We start from the raw sequence: 26,585 nt of genomic DNA, 5'->3' as shown, positions 1-26,585 counted from the left end.
AATTTCTGTGAACTTAAGATCCATGCAAGCACACATTCACATGATTTGGTACTACAATAGTTAAGTCATAATCATGGCTTATACTTCGTTCTTATGTTTCTCTTGCTCTTATTAGATTGGGTGATATATGACAGCTATTGATTTAGGCTAACATATGTTAGGAGATAGTGAAGTGCTCCTCATGATCATGGTATTCAAGTAAAGCTTTTCTGAATCTTCTGCTTCCTAGCTGGTTTGTCTTCCCTAAACTGTCTTTGTGAATATTTGGATGTTGTCAACTGTGTGCTGACTGCTAGAGCTAATTTGTGCAAGTTGTGGAATGACTTCTTTCAACACTTGGAAGAGCTAATTAAATTAGGTCCTAATTGCTCATCTCATATCTTTCCCACAACAACTACTGCATAGCTCTACGTTATTCACTTTCAATATCATTTGTGTTTTATTTCCTACTTCTCCAACCCCCCCCCCCCCCCACCATCTCTCTTTCTCATTTTCGTGTTTTCTCACGTTATGCTTTTTTATTAATATCATCATTATTGAATATTCTCTTCTTCATAGTAAATTAAAGTTACCAAGAAAAGACTTAATATTGTAGGATATCTGCTATTTAGCAATTATCAGTAATGGACAGTTCCTTTTGATATGTTATGTGGTAAATGTATTTTAGTTTAATGCTGTAAACTTGAAAGAGGAGAACTTTTTTTTTTATATTCAAGTATAAAGAACAAGTTTCCACAAGGAAAAAGGAAACTTTAAATTTATCTTTGTATTTCATCGAAATAGAAAAGGAACTGGAATTGTAGAGAAGATATGAAAGAAGAAATGCTTTCTTTCTTAAGAATAGTTGCACACAAATTATCTTTTTTTGCTTTCAAAGAAAAACAGGTGTGAGCTGATTAGATTTCTATGACTAAAGTTAAGAGCAGAAAAAATTGTGCGTTATAAGTTTGAAGTTCATGTATTCTCATCAGATCCTGTGACCTTGAAGAGAAGAGACAAGAAATCTTGTGGGGCGTTTATGTTCTTTAAGTCTGATATTATGTTTGTGAGCCCTTTTCTCTTTAGGAGATAAGTTTTATTTATAATGCAGATTTGTATATAGTGCTTGAGAAAGCTCGAACTAATCGACGATCAGCGCCACAATGCAAGTTCACCCTTCTCTGCGAATTAACTCCGTGATCCAGTTACTTCAACAGTGCGTGACTTGGAGGCCGAAAACAATAAAATTCGATGCCATTATTTTGAACTTTCTGACGGAAAACGGAATATCAAACGGAAGTCTGAAATGATGCCACCTGACGATATTAAAAACATCGTCAGGTCGCATCGTTTCGGACCCATAAATAAAAGAAAGGATGGAACGAACTTTCCACACCTCGTAAAAGTGACTTGTGACATGCCAACAAAGACATCTAAATTAATAATAGTGATCAACAAGTTCAAAGACACTTAAACCCAATTATGCATATGAGCTCGACCAGACCTAACATTTTCCCAGAGGGACAAAAGATGTCATCTTCAAAGAGAATTTGAAGAAAAACGCCAGAATGGAGACACCAATTGGATCATTGACTAGAAACAAGTTAAATGAATGTAAAAATCAAGTGACACCACTAGTAGCCATCATGGAGACCAGTATGCAGGTGCTGCATAGGAAATGTTCAAGATCCTTATGGTCAAATATGTGCCTTGCGGAACCTTACATATCCTCTTCACCAACATCTGTGGCCTAAACTCCAAACTTAATAGTGTCCACTATCAATTTCAGTCTACCAAATCCCACGTACTCTTTCTGACAGAAACTCAAATCTCACCTTTCACCCCCAGCACTATTCATCTCAACCTTCCAAACTATACACTCTTTAACTCCTTTCGATCCAAGGGTGGTGTCTGTGCATACATCCTCTCTACCTTGCCAGAGAGCACCCAACTTTGACCTTCTTTGGTTGAAAATATCCCTTCCCCACTCAGTCAAATTCATTTGTCTCTATCACTCCCCTAATGCAACCAACCACTCTGAGCTCTCTGATTTCCTCTCCTTAAAAATTAATTTTCTCCAGTCCCACTTTCCCAACAGCGAAATCATCTTTCTAGGAGATTTTAATGTCCACAACACCAACTTGCTTTCCTCCTCCAGTTGTACAGATCTTGCAGCAGAGATGCTGAAATTTGCTGAAAAACCTAACAGCCTTACACAACTTGCTGAGATGCCAACCAGAATACCAGATAACATGGACCACTCCACCTAACACCCTGAATCTCTTCCTCACCAATGATCCTTCCAAATACACATCGAATGTAGCCCCCCCCCCCAGGTAATTCTGACCACATCCTAGTGCTCATCTTCTCCCACACACACACACAGACACCCATACAAGAGTAGTCTGGCATTATAAGAGTGCCAAGTGAGACAGCCTCCACGACTTTTATACCTAATTTCCATGGTTGGACTATTGCTTCCAGCCTTCCAACCCAAGCATATGCACCAAACTTATCACCAAAGTAATCTTCACTGGCATGGAAACATATATTCCCCACACTACTCTGAACTGCCATACCCTAACTAAATCCTGCTTCTCCAAAAGATGTGCTAAGGCTGTACAAATGAAAAACCAAACATACTATAACTGGCTCAAATCAATACCTCCATTTTTCTTTAGAGCTTATAATGAAGCAGGAAATAGATGCAAAAAACAATCAATGCTTCCAAAACAGTTTGAAAGAGCAAAAGCAGGAAACTAGCAGCCTGTCCAAGCGGCAGCTGAGCCTTTTGGTCTCTCACCAAAGTAATTGGCCGTAACTTCTGCCCAACGCTATTCCCATCCTTATCATACCCAGATGGCTCAGAAAAATACTGTCCAAATTAGACACACACAAAAAAATTCTCCTGGCCCTGATGGCATTCCTCCAATTGTCCTGTAAGTTTGTGCACAAAACTGACTCCTATCCTATGTCACCTGTATGTACTCTTACCCCAATGGTATCTATCTCACATCCTGGAAATTGGCTTATATTCAACCCATTCCCAAGAAGGGCAACAAGTCACTGCTGTCCAACTACACCCTATCTCCCTTACCCCAGTCCTGTCTAAAGTAATGGAAAAAGTCATCAATTTCCAACATACACTACCTTGAAGGCACCCACCTAATAAATGACCACTAGTATAGATTCTGTTGCTACTGATCAGCAGGAGATCTGCTCGCGTATGTCGCCCATCTCTGGACAAATGCCATGGAGAAGTTTGGCGAATCTCACGTGATTGCACTTGATATCTCCAAAGCTTTTGACCTGGTCTGGCACAAAGGCTTATTAGGCAAACTACCATCATTTGGTCTGTCTCAGGACTTGTATAGTTGGATTGCCAGCTTTCTGTCTGGATGCACATTGTGTGATGGTGAATGGTTGCTTATCTTCCCACCATTCAACTAATGCTGAGGTTCCACAAGGTTCTGTCCTCTCATCAACTTTCTTCCTGCTATATATTATTAATATTATTATTACTCGACGCCTCCAGGGAGTCCAAAAACTAATTGAGGGAGGGCACCCACTCCACAACCCTGCTTCCACCTACTACAAGGAACTGCAACTACACCAATACCATACCCCACCCACCACTAGTATTTTCACAGACAATCACAAACATCCATGCCCACGGCAGGCTTCGAACCTGCAGCCTTTTGGCTGGAGAGCAGATATGCTAACCACTCCAACCAACCAGGCCAGCAAATATATGAATGACCTACTTCAATTGACCTCCAACCCAATCCACAGTTTTGCAGATGACAGTACATTACACTCCTCCCTTTCATTTGATAAACCTTTCTCTACTCTCAACTTACCTCAACCTACAGAATATCAGCCACTACTGCGCTCAATTCTGATCTCCAAGCCATCCTCTAACAAGTTTCAGATAACCTTTCAATTTCACTGCTAATAAGACCCAGTTCTGTCTTCTTTCTCATAAAAAAAAAAAAAGAAAAAAAAGAACCATTTTTTCCCAGTATTACTTTTGACAATACCCAAATTTGCAGACAATTTGAGATTTCTTGGAATTACTCTGACATCAATCCTCTACTGGCATAAACCCATCACAACCATTGCATCCTTGGCTTCAAAACAACTAGGATTTCTCTTTCATTCTAGATGTTACTTCACCCCTGAACAGCTTTTAATGTTCATGAGAAATGTTCATCTAAAATAGCATCCATGACTTCTATGCCTCATTCCCATGGTTGGACTGTTGCTTCCGGCCTTCCAACCCAAACATATGCACCAACCTTAGTACTAAGTTCGTTGGAACACATGCAGCTGCTACTCAACATCCCTTCACAGTGCACCTTGAAACCCACAGAACAAGTTTCTTTTCCTCTTCCTTCATCCCTGCAACTGTGCATTGTTAAACATTCTTCCCCCTGTTGTTTCCTCCTTTCCCATCCCACTATCCATATATGTTGCTAATGTATTATAGGTTGATCAACCAACTTCTCGTGCATGGGCTCAACATACTATATTATATACACTGTCAAAGCAATGACATAAATTTACACTCATTAGGTTTGTAAGTTAAGATATTATTTTTAAATATCCTTTGTCTCTCATTCAATCTCTTAAGATAACTTATTATAATAATAATAACCTGAATCTGTACCTGTGATATTAACTAAAGAGATCACTCAAGTACATACAACTCGGGCATATAAAAACTAAGGGGCAAACATACATTATATTCTTGTTTAACCCTTTACCTACATGTAAGCAAACAAAGTTTGCATGTGAAGCATCTTCATGACTAGGCTGTTTGTATATAGAAGCAGTTGACTTCACATTAGTTGCCCTATATCTCATAATAAAAAGTAACTTTCGTTTCATATGTGCATATTGTTATGCATTGTTCTGTATCCATAAACAAATAGATATGGATATAGATGTGAACACCTTAGAGCACAATAAACATGCCAAGAAGAAAATAGCACCCAAAGCAAAAAATTAGACATCAGGGTACTTAAAAATCCAGCGTATAAGCAGCAGTATGCAGAACTGATTATTGAGAAACTGGGAGCAATAAGAGAAGAAGACATAGAAAAGTTTTAAAATTGAGGTAAAGAATAATAGCTGAACACAGTAGCAAGGATCCTTGGTTATATCTGAAAAGAGTAACAGTGAATGGATGACAGGAGACATTTTGGAAAACCAGTAGAGAAGAGGGAGATTGTTAGCATTCAAGAATGTATAAGTAGAGCTCATCTAAGGTGGTATGACCACTAAAATAGAATGAGTGAGGAAAGGGTAGCAAAACAGGTGCTTGATGCCAAGATGGCAGGAAAGAGACCCAGAGGAAGACTAAGTCCAGGTGGATTGATTCATTCAGATCTGCTTTAAAAGTACGAAATGTTAGATTTGACAATGTTGGAGAGCTTGCGGGTAATAGACTAATTTGCAGGAAAATTGTTGATAGGAGATTAATGATAATGTAAACTTAATCATGTGTTTCTGTCATAGTAGCTTGAAAAACCCCTTCAGAGTACATATCAGGAAATTAATGATAAAGAAGAGAAAGAGAGATGAAAAATAAGTTATCAGTAAAAACATCCCTGAAAACAGAATCTTATAATTAACCTAAGAAACTGGTAGACAGAAAATGCAGAGAAAGAACCAGCGTTTGAAAGGAAAAAAGTAGAATAATGCAAAGATGCATTTGAAAAAAATGACACGAGAACTTTGTACAAACAATCTACTAAGTTGCAAAGAACTACTCCTCTTATTCCATCACTGTGCTTAATGGAGATGAGGTAACAGGAAACCCAACAGAAATAGAAACGATCTGAACAAAACACTTCTTACAGTTACTCAAAAATAAGAGCATCTCTCATCATACAGCAAATAGATCAAACAGAATCCAAACCAGAAATATTATAGAAGAATTTTTCTATTTTTTCAATTTTTCAATTTCATTCTTCAGTGATTTCATTGTGGCAATGAAATCACTGAAGAATGAAAAGGCACCTGGACTGGACAGTATCCCAAAAGAATTTGTGTGTGAGAGAGAGAGAGAGAGGGGAGGGCTATACAGTACCTATTTATACAACCTAATATTAGAAATGGAGGAAATCCTTGATTACTGGAGACTCAGTAAAATCATCTCAATACATTAAAAAGCACATAAAAGAAAATATGACAACTATAGACCCATATTATTGTTGAGCCATGCTTACAAGATATTTATTAGAAACATTCAAAATGGAATTAAAAAAAGAGTATGAAGAAGTACTGGAAGAAGAACAAATGGAATTCAGAGATGGTAGCGGAACTAATGATGCAATTTTTGTTTTACAGTGACTAGCAAATTTGACTTGAGTACTGTTTGATAGAAACACTGCATTAAAAAGGATTGAAAACATACCTAATCAGTATAATCAGAAAGTGCTGTAAAGACAGACAGTAGCAACAGTCAGGAATTTTGAAACGTAAAATCCCATCCCAGAGAGGAGTCATGCGGGGTTGTCTCCCTCTTTCTCTCCTTGTTCAACCTGTTCCTCAGAGAAGTAGTTGGAGAATTTCTTTGGAGTAACTGTTAACGGAAGAGACACCATCCACTTAAAATGTGCAGATGATATTGTTCTGATAGCCAACAATTTAGAAAACTTTAAATGATTTCTTATCTAAATCTAACCTGCAACAAATACAACTTGGAGATAAATCTCGATAAGACAAAAATCATGCTAATGATGGGAAGAGTGAAAAAATATGTCAGTGTTACAATATATAATAAAAAGATAGAACCCAATAGACAGTTTCAATTATCTAGGATCATTAATCATTGAAGATCTAAGTTATATGAAAAACAAACTATCAATCACAAAACTAAGTCTAAGATGGTTGGCAATGAACAAATTAAATAAAATATGGAGAAACGAAAAAAAATTTGCTATAGCCTAAAGCAGGGATTCCCAAACTTTCTGCCATCACACCTCCACTAAAATGAACTATGAAAACCATAGAATGAACTTTATTTTAATAAAGATATAAAAATGTTCAAATGAAACAAAACTAATTCTTCCACTCAATGAGCTTTCCATTGGTATTGTACAGAGCAGAGGGCTTGATCACTGGCAGACAAGAAGACAGATTAAAAGGTTTTGAGTCAAAGTGTTTAAGAAGAATCAACCGCACAAGTAGACTAAAAAAAAAAAAAAACAGGGAGGAGTTGGGGTGCACTGATACCATCCCAAATAGGCTACACAAAAAAAAACAGTTCCAGTGGTTTGGGCACATAGCCAGAATGTGCCAAGAAAGACTTCCTTATGTCCTTCTTTATGGAAAGACTGAGGGTAACCAATTCAGAGGAATGCTGAGAAGAAGGTGGCATGAAGCCTCGAAGATCCTCTGAAGCTTGACTTCATTCCAACAGATGGCAATGCTGGCTGAGGACAGAATCCATAGAACACTCAACCCTTCCTGAACAGATAATAAGATGATGATTAAGGAAAGGATCACTATCCATATTGGTTTCAACCTTTAATGAAGTCTCATCAGGAGGAGCTAGACCCAGAAAGATATCAGATTAAATTGCTGGAGAAATCATATATTTCCCCCATACAAGTATCACATTATTACTTTATGTACAAGTAGCCTACTCATGAAGTATTACATGTCTAAACTTTGTTTGCTTATAGTTGGGCAATGGGTTAAACAAACATAATTTCTTTGCAACCAAGTGAAAAAACTTTCAATTCTTGTCTCCATATTCAACTTGTCTTCACATTGTACATTGATCAAGCAACTAGTGCTACCGCTCAGGTAAAAATGCTTTTCTAAAGCATCTATTCTAATTGGAATATATTCTATAATAAATTCTAATAAAATTATTCTAAAAATATTAAAATAATTCTTAGGCATGATAATTTTGAATACAGAGAGCTCTACTATCAATATAAGTAATGAAAATTAATTATAAATACATTTTTGTAAGCCAACATTTGGCAATACGATTATAATTTCTGCATTAACTTGGATGTTTTGTATGTGTGTATACACATACTCCATTGGATCTTTTGACACGAGAAGTATATTAATCAAGAACAAAAGACAAAATGCTGTTCCCAAAAATCATGTTATTTTCAGTATCACCTATTGTTCTTGATGTTTACTTGTTTGTTTTCAGACACACTGAATATAGTATTTAAATTGTTTAAAATACCAGTTTGGACCTTTACATGTTTGCTTAAAGAGATGTGATATTATGGAAACATTATCACATCCATTTCAAAATAAATCCTCTTATAAAATTGACACACACACACACACAATATTATATATCATATATTTATTTTCATCCTCTAGAAGCTGTGATTCAAATATTAAGCACTCGTTAGTGGAGAAAACAAGAGCTAAAGGTACAGTTTAGCTTAATTTTTTTCAGCTATTTTATTGAGTGTATGATAAAAGAATATTTGTATAAGGTAATTTGCAATTTTGTAATGTCTCCATCAATAATAGAATGTCCAGAATGGAATACACAGAAAAGTTTTAGTTTTCTGTATATATGCCATTCCATATACATTACAATATTAATTCTTTAGGTCCCATATATATATATTGCAAAAATATTTCTAGATAGTGCATTACTGAGACTTGATTAACTTATTATATATAGGGTGAATAGTAAATATATTTGTTAGGTGGTAGTATAGATTATTCTGAATAAAAAAAGTTCATATAAACATGTCTGATTGCCAATGGATGTGGAGATACAGCTGTTTGAAACTGGCATGTAAAAAAAAAGCTATTATGAGAGGTATTAAAGAATGATAAATGACTTATTGTTTGTATTTATTGACTGTTTGAATGTACCAAACACAAATAATTGACAAATACTGTAATTTACAGTTCATAATAAATGTTCGAAAATACCACTGCTAACCTCAATGCACTTTGCAACTCTTGTGGTAATAGTACATGTTGTTCTTCCGAGGTCATCTTGACATTCTTTTATGAGGGCAGCATTATCCATAATGCGAGCGATCGATTGATCTCTTGTATATACCTTTTCTTTGTATACTTCACTTTTATCCATCCCCATAAACTAAAATCTAAAGGAGTGAAGTCTTGTAGACCTTGGTGGCCAATGAATGGGAGTACTGCGGCTGAATCCATCATTCAGGGAAAGTTCGATTCAGATGTTGTGTCACCTGATGGCTATAACATGCAAGAACTCCATCATGCCGAAAGAACATACCAATCCTTGTCAAGCCATGGAAATATTTTCCAATAGTAGTTGAAGTTTATTTTGCAGAAATTGCAGATAAATGGACCCTGTAAGGCAACACAACAGGTAACACAACAGGCCCAATCAAGTGATTGTTGATTATACCTCGCCACACGTTTACAAAGAGGTGATGTTGAAAATTTGTTTGTACTATGATATGTGAATTTTTGTCGGACCCCTGATGCCAGTCATGGATGTTGTTGATGCTGTCATGAGAAGTAGCGTCATCAGCGAACAGTATTAATGGAATTAATCTGCGATTAGCATTTACTCACCAACAAAATTCCAATCGACTGCCTTCATTGCCTGGGAGAAGGTGTTGCACCTGCTGTATGTGAAATGGATACAAACCTTGCTCACATAAGGTTTGTATCCATTTTGATGTGTGCAGAAATTCTCTGTTCTTATAGTAGAACTATGTTCTACCGACTGAAGAATGCGTTCTACTTCATCCACATTTTGTTCATTTCAGTGTTCAGAATAAATACGGCTGCTGGGAACAGTACTAGTTTCATGCAGTTTGTAGTAAACATTCTTGAATCCAGTACTCTACAGTTAGGAAACCATAGAGTACTGGAACCATACATCTTTACACAGCATATGTAAAGATGTATGGCACTCTTAACAACACTTCTAACATGAAATTACATCAGGTTATAACTGCTTCTTGGTTCTGATTCTGAAGTCACATCTGGTCACTTGATTTACAGAGAGCTGCATGCACATCGGAGTTGTATGTGCCAGTTTCGAACAGCTTTATCTCTCCATCCATTGTCAATTGGACATGTACTCCTATGAACTTTTTTTTACTCAGAATAATCAATACTACCCCTACCAAAATATTTATTATTCCTTCTGAAACACCATCTATATACATATATATGGATATGTAAGAAAGAAAATGCTGGTGGCAGGTGAGTCCAAGATGAATTATCACAGTGAAATAGTGGAAAGTGGTATAGTGCTGTATGGGGACTGGACTCTGTGGTGAAGATGTGAAAATGGAACAAATGTCAAAAGTCTCTGAGAGGAGTAATGACTGAAGCCATGGAGAAGACAGAAAATGCAGAGCATTTGACTGTGCTAGTAGGAAGAAATTATGCGTTGGAAGTATGAGTCAGATAGTGTGGGATTTATAAGTTTTGCTAAAGATAGTAAAGCTTGAGAGAGAGAGAGAATTGTGAGTTTGTGGACAAGGTATTATATTATAGTAGAGAGCTGAGGAGAATGTCAGTGATTGTGAAACATGATTGGAATTCTGTTAATTTAAGTCTCTCTCTTCCAGCTTGGTCTTTGAAGTTCAAAATGGAATCTAGTCAGAATTGTGCTGGAAGAGAGACTAAATTGTGTGCTGTCAGTAATGATCTAATAAATTGTGAACCTTATAATAGTTACTATTTGGTCCTTTTCACTGAAATTGATATATAATATTGGATTTATTGGACCATGGTTTTGATAAACATTTATAAATAATCGTCGACTAGTTTCGCCAGCTGTGTCTGTCTGGCTTTATCAAGACGAGAAAGGTTATACTAATATTAAGTGCAAAAACAAAAGAATGCAGTAACGACTTAAAAAATAGTTAAACAAATTGGAGAGCATGCGGGACATCAAACGCATAAAGCGTGAAGACTTAGTCATTGTTATTAAGTTGTGTTTTATAATTTTTTTAAATTGTTTTTTAAATTTGTTTTTAAACCTACCATAACTACACGACAGTTATTAAGATCTCCTAAGGATAGTGTCGCTTTCTACAAATATGCAGGTGTTTGCAGCATGTCACGTACGTGTTTACTGACTTACATCGGCCAAACTTCAAGAAGCCTAGAAATCGAAAAGAAGGAACATGTTGGAGATGTCAATAATAATGGAACAGACACCTCAGGATTAGCACATCATTTCTCAACTGCAAACCATTCAATAGATTGGACAACAGCTCCATGCCATATATCGAAGAGGATTACAGATGTAGAACCTCTAAAAAAGCTGCAGTAGTCCTACGGATGGAAATAACCTCAATAGAAACCAGGGAATAATATTAAAAGACATTTGGGAAAACCTATTAAATTCATTAAGTTTAGCAGAATTAAATTACGCAAAAAATTACAAAACACGACTTAATAACAATGAAATAAGTCTTCACGCTTCATGTGTTTGATGTTACGCATGCTCTCCAATTTGTTTAACTGTTTTTTAAGTCGTTGATGCATTCTTTTGTTTTTGCATTTAATATTAGTATAACCTTTCTCTTCTTGGTAAAGCCAGACAAACACAGCTGGCGAAACTAGTCGACAATTATGTATAAATGTTTATCAAAACCATGGTCCAATAAATCCAATATTATATATCAAATTGTGAACCTATTTAACAGAATTCCAGATAATCCCAATATTCTTCTAACACTGGATCTTTTCTAGACCAACTACATCCAGATACACAGCTGACATTACCTCACCTCTAATCACAGTCTTGTACATGTTTCTTTTTTTTCTACAGATTTTCCTTCTCCCAGCCTGTGGCATGCAATTGTGAAAATAAAATATCTTCTCTCGCATCTTGAACTACATCATTGATATTAAAAATAAACAACAGTGGTCCCAAAACAAAAACCTGTGGTACCTCACTTGTCACCTTCCTTTTTCTGGATCAACAAAACTCCTAGACCCATTATTTGATCCACTTTATGTTAGAATATTAGGAGAGCAGTAGCAGACAAAAGAAAAGGACTTTGGCTATACCAGTGCTTCCCAAACTTATGGATGTAAAGATCCCTTTGGAAATATTTTAATATTTCACAGCCCCCATGTGAAAAAAAATTTGTAATGCAGACATATATTATTATAATATTTATTGTATTGATATTCAATACAAAACATACACAACAAATATAGCAAAAATCTATTGCAAATATTACATTTTTAGCATCTTACAGCACATTATCTTATATTTTTATAGAGATAGATATTATTTATCTTATTAGTCTTAAAACATTTTAAATTAGTTTTCATTATTTCACAGCCCCCATGGGAGCCCACAGTTTGGGAAGCACTGGTCTATACCAACTGAACTATTGAGGCTCTCAATAAATATTGATAAATACTGAGTAGCAGAATATGATTATGCACCCTCTTGTTCGATTTATAATTACCACTAATTTTATATTATCATCGATTTCCTGATATGTAGCCTCAGGAAGTGTTCAAGCTACTATGACCCCACCACATGATTAAGTTTAAATTATTATGAATCTCCTAGTTTTCCTCCAATTAGTTTATTGTTTGTCAAAACTAACATTATCTTAAATTTGTTCAACAGTTTGTGCTTCTATGACACTTCTAACTGAATGAATCCATCTTCCTCTGGGTCTCTTTCCTGCTATCTTGGCATCAGACACCTGTTTTGTTAATCTTCCTCTCCCGTTCCATTTAAGTGACCATACAACTTTAGATTAGCCCTGCTCACACAGTATTGAATGCAAACCATGTCAATTTCCTTCCTAATATCGTCATTTTTAATATGATTCTGCTATTGATGTCATCTTCTCACTCCCATAATCTTTCTCTGAACTCTCGTATCTGTTATCTCTAATCTTTGATCAAGTGCTTTATTTCTAAACCAACTCTCAGATCCATAACTTAAAACTGGTTTGAACACTGTCTTATGTATTGCTAGTTTAGTGTTTTGGCTAATTTCTATCTTATTCCATATAAATGAAATATTTGCTGATTTTCATGCAGATTTGTTGTAGCTGTTATGCAATTTAGTTAGAGAACTCTGGAATTGGACTTGCATTTGGATGTGTTTAGGAGTACAATGTCATCTGCATAAAGCTAAGAATTTGATATCTCCAATTCTAATATCAGATTTAATGCCACTTTCTTAATGTGATTCATATAGATGATGCATAAGAATGGAAATAATGTGCATCTTTTCTTATCCCTGATTATACATTAAACCATCTTCCTATGTTTCCTTCAATTCTAACTGCTGACTTACAACTTAAGACGATGTGCCCTGTATAACGATCCATTTATCCCATATAATAATTGTGGGCTCCGATGGGGGCTGTGAAATAATGAAAACTAATTTAAAATGTTTTAAGACTAATAAGATAAATAATATCTATCTCTATAAAAATATAAGATAATGTGCCGTAAGACGCTAAAAATGTAACATTTGCAATAGAACTATTGAGGCTTCCCAAACCGTGGGCTCCCATGGGGGCTGTGAAATAATGAAAACTGTGAAACAATGAAAACTCTGAAATAATGTCATAGATGGGAATTGAACCCAGTCTTTCCGACCAAAGGGCTTTGTCTATACCGACTGAGCTACGGAGGCTCCTATAGTAAGGCCTACAGTAACAAAAAAAAAAAAAAAAAAGTTGGTGTTTCATTAGGTTATGAAAGTCTTCTACAAGTGGGAGATCTTGTTGGCAGTACCATTATTTAATAACAGCCAATTTTATTATAAATGTAAACTCAGTTTATAAACCATGTTTTTGGGAAATACTCCCAGGAGAGATACCAGATTACTGATAGGATCAGCTCTTACCTTTTGCTTTTCCAAAGAAATCCTAATTATAACAAAGTACTAAACATATTCTCTCCCATCCAAGTCATCTCAAATGTCTTGCAATGTGGTCCTATCAGAAATCTGGTATCTCTCCTGAGAGTATTTCCCAAAACATGATTGTGATGAAACATGGTTTATAAACTGAGTTTACATTTATAATAAAATTGGCTGTTATTAAATAATGGTGCTGACAGGCTGTAGGTTTCAGTCCTCTGTGGCATGGCTGTTTGTGAAATTCTGTAGGTATTAAATGATTTTCATTGTCCAGTGTGCAACTCATTAATCTGAATATTATTATAGTGAGAAATGTGTGTGTGAGAGAGAGAATCCTTTTGTTCTGAATGAGTAATTTACTGAAATATACTCAATATCTGAGAAATATAATTGGCTAATGAAATTTTTTGTGATATCTACTGAGTTGTTTCAGTATAAATCATAGTTATTTTTGTACATTATTTAATATTGTTATTAAAGCATATTTTTATTATAGTAAATCTTTTATAAAAGCTATAAAAGAAGTTATATTACTCCAGAATTCCCCTTATCACTCATTATAAAAGGAGTATAATTAAATATACTGACTACACTGACCAGGCATGCAGTCAGGAATACATATCCATACTTGAAGTAGAAAAAGCCATCAAAGGCTTGAAATGTGGAAAGGCAGCAGCAGGAGTAGATGATATTCGACCAGAAATGCTGAAGTATGGTGGTATAAGAGTCTTACAGTGGCTGCACTGCATAGTTCAGAAAGCCTGGACAGAGGGACGAATTCCCGATGATTGGAGTAGAGCTCTCATAGTACCCATATATAAAAAGGGAAATAAAACTGAATGTGAGAATTACAGAGGTATTTCCCTATTGAGTGTTCCTGGCAAGATCTATGCAAGTATACTTGAGAAACGGTTGAGAAGAATTGTGGAAGAAAAGCTTGGTGAAGAACAAGCTGGATTCAGGCCAAACAGAGGCTGTCAGGATCAGATCTTCACTTTACGACAAATAGTCGAGAAAGCATGGGAATATAACAAAGATCTGTATTTAAGTTTTGTCGATTTGGAAAAGGCATATGATAAGGTGCCAAGGGAAAGAGAAGCTATTCAATACGCTGCAGTTATATGGTGTCAATGGGGCATTATATCAAGCAATACTTAGTCTTTATTTGAGTTGTGCATCATTGTATTAAACAACACCAGAGTAACAAAATAAATGTATTATTTATTAAGTTTCTAATATTTTGCTGGATTTCAAATCTACATATCCACAGCACAAGCATTATAATTGTTACAGAACAAGATCACTCAAGCAGGTAGTCAGGGAAACTGTCCAAATTGTAACTTAAAAAGGAAGTAATGTCTTATAGGGTTTTCTAGGGTCAGATAAAAAAAAGAACAGAGAAACAAGTGACTTGATAAGTTATTATTAGTTTAACTTCTCTTCCTTTTATCCTAGGACTAAATAACTTCCCTATTAATCATTCAGCACTAGAGGATGCTATAGGATACTAGTTCCTTTCATTTACAGTTTGAGTTTTTTCTACAACTATCTTATTGAGTGCTCTTGTGTTTTATAATAATTATATGTTTGTGTTCTGAAGATGTTGTTTATACTATGAAGCACAACTATGAATAAACACCAACACCTAAGCCTTTTATTACATCTGTTGTTATATAGCAAATTACTCCTGGTTGTCTGAGTGGATATTGTCTCTGCTCTACACTAATAGGCTATAAGTTTTTATCCCACCCTGGATGGGGATTTTTAAATCTTTAAAAGTATTAGACTACTTTTTCATTGCATGGTGTGAGGTCTCCATTGGAGGCCTGAAGTAGCCTGAAAAAACTACTGTTTGGTCTCTAGCATAGGAAAACTGGATTGCCTTGCCCTTACACCACCCTCAGCACTACATTCAACATTATGTTTACAGCCATTTGTGAGTATGATTCATATACAGTGTATGCACACACACACACACACACACACATAGAGAGAGAGAGAGAGAAAGAGGGGTTTGCAAATCCACATGTTGGGTTTTGCATGAAGTTTAACTTTTTAGCTAATATATGAAAATCATCTTTTTGGGCAGTTTAGTCTTAGTCTTTACTATAGCCTTCTGCTTTGAAAACAGAGATGCTTTTAGTGCTTCATGAAATCATTTTTCCAAGGTACAGAGATTGAAGATGTTAGTGAAGTTATGACATAGGAGGAAAGGGAAATAGATATTGTTTTGGTAAGTATGAATGATCTAGCATGCGAGAGGTGTGGAATATGAGAAGATATGAAAGAAATGCCAGAACAAGTGAAAAAGAACAGAGTAAATGTTTGAATCTGTTGCCACATTATGAGGCACATTGAGAAGGGCCATGATTGCAAATGAGTCAATGTAGGCTGTGAATGCGTGAACTGAAGTTGGTGGATGGAAGGATTTATGAGTGGTGCGCTACACTTGAATGGATTCAAAGTTAGGTATGCAGAAAAAGTGTTTCATGAGAGTTTAAAAGTGCAGAGAGTTAGGGAAAGTAGAATTTTGGGTTGGGAAGTAAATGCAGGTAGCCTTGAATCGAGTGAGTGGGTAAATGATGAAACACAAGGCATACAAAAATGGTATTTGGCTGAGGGAATACTGCAATTTATTATTAATTTATTTACTAAGCTTACTAATATATACAATATATCTTCTCCCCCATATATATCCCATGATTCTGTTGTGCTAACTGATTGTCGAGAGAGCAGTAGTATTTACAAATTGTGTCAAATAGTGAAAAGTCTAATTACCCTGAACTAAACCAAGCCACTGTAAAGATATGTATAATAACAAAGAAAAAGCAAAAAAAAAAAGTACAAAAAAATAAATAACCATAAATACACCTCTGAATCAAAAAACTAGAATAATCAAAAAAATTATGTTGAATGATTTGCAATTCTAATTTATTGCATAGAAAATAATTATTACTAAATATGAATTTGCATCATCTAAATCTACATACGTTGTAGATTATATAACCCTGTAAACACATAAAAATTAATATAAATTATAAGAAAACTGTTATTTGAAAACATTCACAAGATTAGAATAATTTCTAACATGGTTCAAATTATTAGAATAATGCGAAAATAAATGCACAACAATTACAGTCAAAGGGAAACAACATGATAATTAGTACTTTGTTTTTTGTTGCATCTCCCTTAGCTTTTATGACCATTCGTACACTGTTGGGCATATTTACTGGCATTTCAAAATATTCAGTCTTTTTTTAATCAAAACCATGCCCATATGCTCTGCTGACTAGAAACAAGTTCATTTTTGTCTCTTGGGGGAACTTCTTGAAGACGTTTCTTCATAATTCCCCACAAATTCTCAATGCGGTTTAAATCTAGTGAATTTGCCAGTCATGGAATTACATTGCTTTGCCTTTCTTTGAACCATCTAGTAGTGGTCTTGGAAGTGTGACAAGAAGCTGAATCTTGCTGAAAAAAGAAATCACCATGACATAAATCTTCCGATGATGGTAACATAAAGTGTTCAAGAATTTTTTGGTACACTTTGGAATTGATGCTTTCGTACACAGCCTACCTGGATCCTCTGTGGTCATACAAGCCCATACATGACAGAGGTTGCAAATATCACGTTTCATGCATTCTTTATCTAATGCTTCTTGCTTAAGATGCCAAACATGTATCCCTTGATGACCATGGGACACACGAAACATGCTTTCATCGTTAAAAAGTACCTTTCTCCAGTCCTCTCGATCCCACAACAGTCTTTGCCTACACCATCACACTCTAGCTGCCTTTCGCTTGAAAGTCATAAGTAGCTTTGTCTTAGGCATACATGATTTAAAACCCAATTTGTGAAGTCGTCTCAACATCATAGATTTAGACACATTCACACCTAGTTCTTTCCATCTCCTGTGAAAATACCTTACACTTTGGAAGCAGTTTTGCTTCTTGATATTCTTCAATCCCCTCTCATCTCTTGATGTAGTTATTACCTTTCGACCACTATTGCAGAGATTTCAAAATAATCTCTGCAATAGTGGTCATTAATTTTGGTTATTAGAGTACTATTTCAATACTCTACTCATACTTGCTTGAGCACATTTCAATTTCTTAGCTATAAACTATTGAGTTTGGCCGTCTTTGTGTAGAGATACCATACGAATCTTCTTAGCTTCCGATATGTTGCTCGTTCGGCCCATGATTAGCAAATGATTAATTGAAATTAACACACAAAATGATTCCTCACACATGAGTTTGTGCTGCAGCTACTATGATATTTCTCTGCTCTCCTCAAAACCAATTGGAAAAATTTGGAAAATTCTAGTATTTTGAACCATGTTAAAAATTATTCTAATTTTGTGAATGTTTTAAGTAACAGTTTTCTTATAATTAATAGATTTTTATGTGTTTACATAGTTATATAATCTACAATGTATGTAGATTTAGATGCTAATTCATATTTGGTAATAATTATTTTCTATGCAATAAATTAGAATGGCAAATCATTGAACACATTTTCTTTGATTATTCTAATTTTTTGATTCTAAGGTGTACAAATGTATAGTGGAGTACAAAAAGAAAAAAGGCAGGTATAATGAAAACGATACACAAATCTATGAAGAACAATATTGTATATTATAATTACTGGATTGAAAGACTAATAGAAATTAGACCCAGAACATTAAGAGGTCATATAACAATAATTGAGGCATATTCACCAGACAAGGTGAAAGAAGACAGTAAAACTTTTTACGAAGAATATGTAAGAATAGGAAACAGAAAATACAAAATAAACATAGGAAGATTTGGTGAAGATACATGTAATCAAAATGGACACAAACTGCAAGATTCTGTCATTTATAATAATATGAGAATAATATACTTGGTATTTAAACACAAAGAAATACATAAATATGTATGGTCAGTCAGGGAATATAAGTTAATGTTGCCAAAGGAAAATTACTAAAAACAGCTAAATCTTTAAAAAAAAAAAAAAAGAGGAGTTGAAAATAAAAATTTGAAGCTAAAATTTTAGAAGTAGTAGCAGATACTTTTCAGTTACATTACTTTACTCAAGATGAAGTGATACTTGCATTTAAGTGGTTAAAATCATCTTCCAAATGGTCTTCTGCACTTAATTCACCTGTGTTTTCACTTAGATTTTCAGTTTTATTATATGTGGCCATCAGTCCAGTATTACTCAGTGTAGATGCTGGCAAATGATAGTCTTTATCATTGCATTGGTAATTCCATCTGGTTTCTTAATTTAGTTTTAACTACATTCATGGAACTAAAAATTTGTTCAATTTCTGCATTAGAATTTGGCAGCATTAATAAATTTAATGCACACTGAGCACAATCTTTAAATGGATTTATTCCAGATGCATCTTTGTATTCTCATACTTCAGCCCAGAAGAGCTCAGTGTTTTCTATATTTGTCCATTTAATTAAGTGGATAGTATTTTACTGGTATTCAGCAGCAGCAGCAACTTTTTCATTTTTCAGCATTAGTTCTAAGATGGGAGTAACAGGTTCTTTTATGTTTTAGGGTATTGTCAACAGAAAAAGAAGAGATCATTCTTAAAATATTCAAGTTTTCAGGCAACCTTTGCTTAAGCTGTTTGAAGAGACTGTCTTGCTCTATTTCTAGGATGATGCTCATCATTTTGTGTTATTTTCTTTTGTATCATCAACTATGAAATTTTTCTTTCAAATCTGTAACCATGATTTGGTTTGGGATCCAAATAGTCATCAATCTCCGACTCTAGAGCAGTGATGGCGAACCTTTTTACCCAGGCGTGTCAAACTTTTTTTTTTTTAATATTAACGTTGTTGATGTGCCACTTGCATACATGCATTATAAATGTTACTACATAATCATAGATGGTGACTTATACATATCATATTAGGCTATTTGTTTAATAGGACATTGATATAAAATCTATGAATTCATATTATACAATTAATTTAATAAACTGAAATTACAAACTTACATTACATTAAATGACTTTTTTAATGCCCAGTTTCTTGGTCAAGAGCTTTTTTCAGTGCAGCCACAAAAGCACTAGCATCACACTTTTCAAGAATTTTCTGCCATGCACAGAAATATATGCATAATTTTATCGAATTTCTTGCTATAATAAATAATGGCAATTCCTAAAATCTTATTCACCGTGATATCATTCGATTCATATATCAGCCAGCTGAAATTTCCATCTCCGATATCTGCAATTAGATCTTCAAAATGCTCACTTAGACTATTCTTTACAATTGCAGAGCACTTGATTCGGTACATTTTTACCTTTGGCATAATTTGGCTGTCTGGGATGATATTTTTGCGAAGATCTACTAGATGATCACAACTGTTCGATGATTAGGGATGCTGAAGAAATAATGCTAAGCAACCTTCAAAGTTTGCTGTCTCATCAGACTTTTTCACAAGCATATTTGTAATATGCTTGTGAAATGGAACAGCCTTATATGGAACTGCAGCAAGATATTTTATAGTTTCACTGTGCTTTACAAGCTGACAATATTTAGCATATCACAGCTATATCACATCTGCAAAACTTAGTGGCCTTTTGTAGCATCACCAGGAACTTCACACAGCCATTTACTAAACATTCCCATTTGCAGCCACTCCCTCCTAAATTTCTGCTTGTAAGCTTTATTTGTCTCTTTGCTCATTTTTGAAGAAAGGTATGCAACTCTTTACTGCAACAAATTATGACCACTCACTATCATAACTATCAACCAGAACACTGTGCAACAGACTAACTTGTAGCAGCACTATCAACTTCAAGGTGGCAAAACGGCAGACTGTTGGACCACATGACTGATGTCGTTGCGCTTTCGAAACGGATATGATACTCACACCAAACATACAACACAATTCTTTATCAAATGCGAACATCTGGAAAACTTTTTAAACAATTTCTTTAAGAGTAGGTTATAAAGACAGCTAAAAAGAGCTGAAACAAGTTCTAAAGGAGCTAGGTGCTAGATTAAAATTTTTGGAGCTAGTGAACTAAAAAAGGAGCTAGATCTAGCTCCAGGAAAGTTAAATTGACAACATTGATGTAAGTCAGTTATTGCCTACATTATTGCAGATTTTAAATTAGCTGAGTTAATCCTATATGACATAGTATATTGAGGATTTGAAGTAAACTTTGATCATATATGGTATTGGCAAAAATGTGATTTAAAACAAAATGACTAAAAATGAAGTGGGAAGATAACTATCAACTGAGTTACAAAATGTTCTCATTACAAGATCCCCATAGTAAGCAACAATCTCAGAAATGAAATGATCGAAAAATAGAAACTATACATAAATCAAATACATAAGAGGAAGGGATATGAAATCTGAAACAAATCCTGACAAAAGCAGCAACAGAAAGCTTAGAAATAAAGAGTAAATGGAATAGAAAAAGAGGACTATGAAACTGGGGGGGGGGGGGAATTACCAGAAATGGCTAAATTCTAAGACAGTAGAATCAAAAATTGAGTATAAAATAAAAACCTTTTATAAAACAATGTAATTTCAAACAAGAAGTAAGGGAAAACAGGAGATAGAACAATTTTGTGACTAAACTAAAAAAGGATATAACTAAGCCATAAACAAAAACCAATAAAATAATGAACACATGAACAAAGAAATGAAAGAAAAAGTAAAAATACTAACAGATTTAGAAAAATGGGTAACTTATTTCCAAAATCTCTGGACTGATAAAGAAGTAGCATTTTATACAACGAAGAATGATCTATCAGAAAATCTAATGTCAAAACTGAAAAATACAATGAATAAGATGAAAAATAGCATAACACCAGGAAAAGATGATATAAACATGGAACTGTACAAAAATGCAGGTGAAAATTTTAATGAAAGACTTCTGAAATTCTTGAACATGGTCTGGATTTCTGGAAAAAAGAATTGGTTATTCCAATTTATAAACAAGGAAATAAAGATGAGTGCAATAATTATAGGGGAATTAGTCTGCTAAATGCAGGATACAAAATAGATGCATGCATATTAAAAGAGAAACTAAACAGTCTTGTAGAGCACAAACTACTAGAAAAACAAAATAAATTCCAAAAAGGCCGATCTTGCATTGACTTGATTTTCACTCTAAATATATTAATTGAAAAGCGAAGAGAATTTCAAAAAGAAACATGTGGCTATTATTGATTATGAAAAGCCCTTTGATAAAATTAATAGACAAAAGTTATTTAAAATATTAACAGATCTAAATATATCAAACAATAGTCTGTTCAAGAAATATACACAGAAAATAGCAGTCAAATTAGAACAAATATCAGAATGGAAAGACATATCAAGAGGAGTATGTAGGATGTACCCTATCACACACTATATATATTTATATACAGGTAACCCTCACATAACGCGGTCTACAAATTATAACAACCCTTGTTCAGCGCTGTTTCAATATAATGCGGTCTTCAAATTATTGTAACCCTTGTTCAACGCGGTACTTATACAACGCGATTTTGACAAAAACACAGTCTAGAAACTGTAGTAATCCTTTGTCTTTTCATATATTTCTCACCGCATGACTTAAAAATCAAATTTTATCTTCGTTAAATTTGTGTCTGTCCGTATCGCGCAGGTAGTTATAAGTAGCAAATTTATATTATGGGGAAACACCCTTTAGCACACATGTATGTCAGTTGCATGCCGTATAAAGAGTTTACTGTTGAAAATTGTCTTCGTTTTCTGTCAGGAAAGCGCATTAAAAATCATAAGTGTGTTATCTCAAGCTGAGCACTTTATTTTCTGGTGAGTTACATAATTAATATGTAATGCTTTTTTATGTAAAAAAAATATTTTTATAGTAATAACTACAAATTACATTGAAAGGGAAAAATGAATGTTGAAAAGAAAATTTCTCTCGAAGAAAAAAAATTAAAATCATGGATCGGTTGAAAAATGCAGAAAAGCCAGTTGTTGTAAGGACTTTGACTTTAAATGAATCAACAATCAAACACAATGAACATAAAATCCGAGAAAGTGTTTATTGCTGGGTCAACTTTAAGTGCAAAGCTCATTGCTAGTGTATGCAATTTTCTAAGAGAAAAATGAAGAAATCTCTAATGATTTGGGAAGAAGATGCACTCAAAAGAAAATTCCTTTGGATGGAAATCTTATTAAACAAAAATCTCTGAAAGTTTATAAACATTTATAATGCAGACCAGATGTTCAATGCTGATGATTCCAGGTTATATTGGAAAAAAATGGCAAAACGCACCTATATTTAGAAAAATGAAAGATCAGCTCCTGGATTCAAAGTTTCTAAAGACAGAATCACTACTGTTTTGTAGTAATGCATCAGGTGATTACATGACAAAACTAATGTTTATTAACCAATCCTCAAATCCTCGTGCTATTAAAAGATTAAAATATGTACTTATTTTTATTTTGCTTAAAACATTTTGCTTAAATGCATTATGTGCAATGAAGCTTAATTACAATTTGTAATTTTTATAATTTTATACTATGTATTTGTGTCATGTTTTCTTAACTTACATGAATTACCTGAATTAAATAAAAAAATATTTTTGTCCAATATGTCGTTTTTGTTTATATATAATTAAAAAAAAAAAAGATTTCGGAACATGACCCTACTTTTTGTATGTGATCTGAGGCTCGCATAATGCGATTTATACAACGCGTCATTTCTATGGAACCTCACATCTGCGTTATACGAGGGTTATCTGTATGTGTGTGTGTGTGTGTATATATATATATATATGAAATTATAACAACCTGGAAACAGCATAATCCATTTGGTATACAAATAAACTCACAGAGATATATAGACTGTTATTTGCAGATGATCAAATTGTATTAGCTACATCAGAAGATGATCTACAGAGATCAGTAAAATCATTAAATGAAATTTCAGGATAATATGAGAATATCAAAAGTAAAGACAATGAATGGCTTTCTAAAGAGAACCCAGAATGAAGAAAAATAGTGATATATACTTAGGAGGGTTGTCTGAAAAGTTCTTTGCCTCAGCAACACTATCGGCAAGAGATTTTTTTTTTTTCCAAGTTAGTACATCTGTCATAAGCATCCGTGTGAAATTGCAAGTCATTCTATCAAGTAGTTTGTTTTATACAGTTGTCTGAAGCAAAGGTGTTGTCTCTATCCCTTGAAATGGATAAAATTGAGTATCGTGCAGTTATAAAATTCTTTGGTAAAAGAAGGTTTAACGCCAAAAAGAAATTTATTCAAAGTTCATAAAAGTTTATGGGCACTCTTCTCCTTTGTGTCTGACAATTAAGAAATAGGCTACCGATTTTAAATGTGGCCGTACCAGCCTTGAAGATGATCCCCGTGAACGATGTCCAAAAAAGTGTACCAACACCAGAAATCATGGATCAAGTGCACAATATGGTATTGGATGACTGGCAAATCAAAGTATGTGAAATTGCTGAGACTATAGACATTTCAAAAGAACGTGTAGGATATATTTTGCATGAAGAATTGCAAATGAAAACGTTTTTCGCAAGATGGGTGCCGTGCTTGTTCACAGCAGATCAAAAACTCACTTGCATGAAAATCTCTGAACAGTGCCTGCAGCATTTTAACAAGAATAAAACTGATTTTGTGTCGATTTATTACTATGGATGAGACTTGGATTCACCATTACACACCAGAATCCAACAGCAGTCAATACAGTGGACAGAAGCCGGTTGTTCAATGCCAAAGAAGACAAAGTCAGTTCCATCAGCAGGAAAGGTCATGGGATCAGTGTTTTGGGATGCTAAAGGCAATTTGTTTATTAATTATCTTGAAAAGGGTAAAAGAATAACTGGGGAATATTATTCCGATCTTTTAACCAGACTATACGAAAAAATTTGTGATAAAAGACCTGATTTGCATTAGAAGAAAACATCTTTCATCAGGTCATTGCACCAGCCCACAAAGGTGTTTTGACAAAGGGAAAATTAAGTGATCTGCACTATGAATTGTTGGAACATCCACCCTATTCCCCAGAGTTGGCTCCCTCTGACTTCTGTCTCTTCCCAAAACTAAAACTCTTCCTTGCTGGCCAGTGTTTTTCTTCGAATCAAGAGGTGATTACTGCTGTAGATCTTACTGAGAAACTACAGGGATGGAATAATGGCGCTGGAGCATCGCTGGAAAAAATTGTACCATCTGTGATTGTTTACCATAAATTCTTATCCATTAACACAATACCTGTCATACATTTCCTTAAACTTATTCACTGTTGGGACACTCTCAACCACCTCTCGCAATTCATTCCACTCATTCACCACTTTCCAAGTAAAGAACCTAATCGGCACACCCTTACTAACCACACTGTTATATGACTTTCAAGTGTGACCTCATATTTTCCTCCTACTCCCAATGTATTGAAAAATTTCTTTTGTATCACTCTTATAGAATCCCTCTAGTAACTTATAAGTTTGTCATATCCCTTCTCTTCTGCCTGTCAGATAAGCTTTGTAGATCACACACATTTATAGCATACATTCCACAGACCTGTCACGAGCTTTGTTACTCATCTCTGAATCCTCTCCCCCACCATCCCGGCCTCTAGAAATGCAGGTGATGATCTGTGCAAAGTAATCAACATGGCCCAGTCATAGACTTATAAAGAGGGATAATCTCCCTATTTTTACTTGTCAGTTTGTTCAACATCCAAATAATCCTCTGAGCTTTTTGCTAACTCTTGCAATATGTCCTCATAATTTCAAATCTCTGTCCACCATCACCCCCCTGGATCCCTAGCTTTATCCATTTACTGTAATCTAATACCATCGGTATATAATACGAAACGTGACTAGTGGAGAAACCTGGGTCACTCAACCCTCATTTGCCTTGATTCCACTTCACCATACCCCCCCATCAATGCTAATTTTCTCTCAAAATCTGATTTAGCTTTCCTTACTATACTCATTATTATCTTGCTTGTGCTTTATATTGTTTATGAGCATGCTGATCGCTTTTTGTTTATATTCCTTTTGCAGCTCATGCTTGATATTGCTAGTCATCCATTCGGTTTATCCTCCTTACTCTGAGTATGTAGTCTGATACTGCCTCGCCTATCCATGACTGCTTTCCATGCACTGTTGGCATTCATTCCATGTGGCTTCTTATGTCATGGCACTGCTCCAGGTTACTTCTTAAACCCTGAAAAAATTCTCAGTCTTTTGACTGAAAGTTCCACGTGATGAGCAACCTCCCAGAACAAGGCTGCATGGCACTTTCTCTGATCGGAGGTAGAGTTGCTACTGTAGTTATAGATAGATTTTCTGATGCTGTTACCAGATCCAACAGTCTGAATCTCCTAGTACCCCTCTACTTATTTTTCATGTAATTATCCCTTAGTATACAATTTCCATTTTGCCATATGCCCTTTCCTCCTTCCAATTTGTATCCCTATAGTTGAAGGCTTCCATATTATTTGCGTGGCTTGCACTCATTGTGCTAATCTGCCGATGAATATCATCCACAGCTTCTTTTTCTCTCAGGTCTTGATTGCAACCAACAGTGTATTTCGTCCTGTTGGCTGCTTCCACCAGACGAGACTACATGGTCAGTCTCTCTGATCGTAGGTACAGTTGCTCTTACACCAAACAGCCTTAAACGAACCATTTCCATTAGATCTACATTCTTCCTTAACTTCTATTTTTGTTGGTTGAATTTCTTCAGCTATGATTAATAATAATACCTCTCCTCCTGTCCTATTTCCTC

General features: G+C 34.8%; 1 protein-coding gene across 3 annotated transcripts in view; it reads left to right on the top strand.

The window, feature by feature from the left end:
* Positions 1 to 26,585, top strand: part of LOC150106291 (uncharacterized) — a 224,772-nt gene that overhangs the window by 65,205 nt on the left and 132,982 nt on the right. For all 3 annotated transcript variants that reach the window (XM_090392309.1, XM_090392311.1, XM_090392310.1), the window contains exon 5: positions 8,341 to 8,393. In XM_090392309.1, coding sequence (XP_090248435.1) covers positions 8,341 to 8,393 — 53 coding nt within the window. The remainder of the gene's footprint in view (positions 1 to 8,340; positions 8,394 to 26,585) is intronic.

The sequence above is a fragment of the Typopeltis vanoorti genome, chromosome 5 (assembly GCF_054136105.1).
Source record: "Typopeltis vanoorti isolate ZY-2024b chromosome 5, IOZ_Tvanoo_1.0, whole genome shotgun sequence".
Lineage (NCBI taxonomy): Eukaryota > Metazoa > Arthropoda > Arachnida > Uropygi > Thelyphonidae > Typopeltis > Typopeltis vanoorti.
This window is presented reverse-complemented; position numbering and strand designations above follow the sequence as displayed.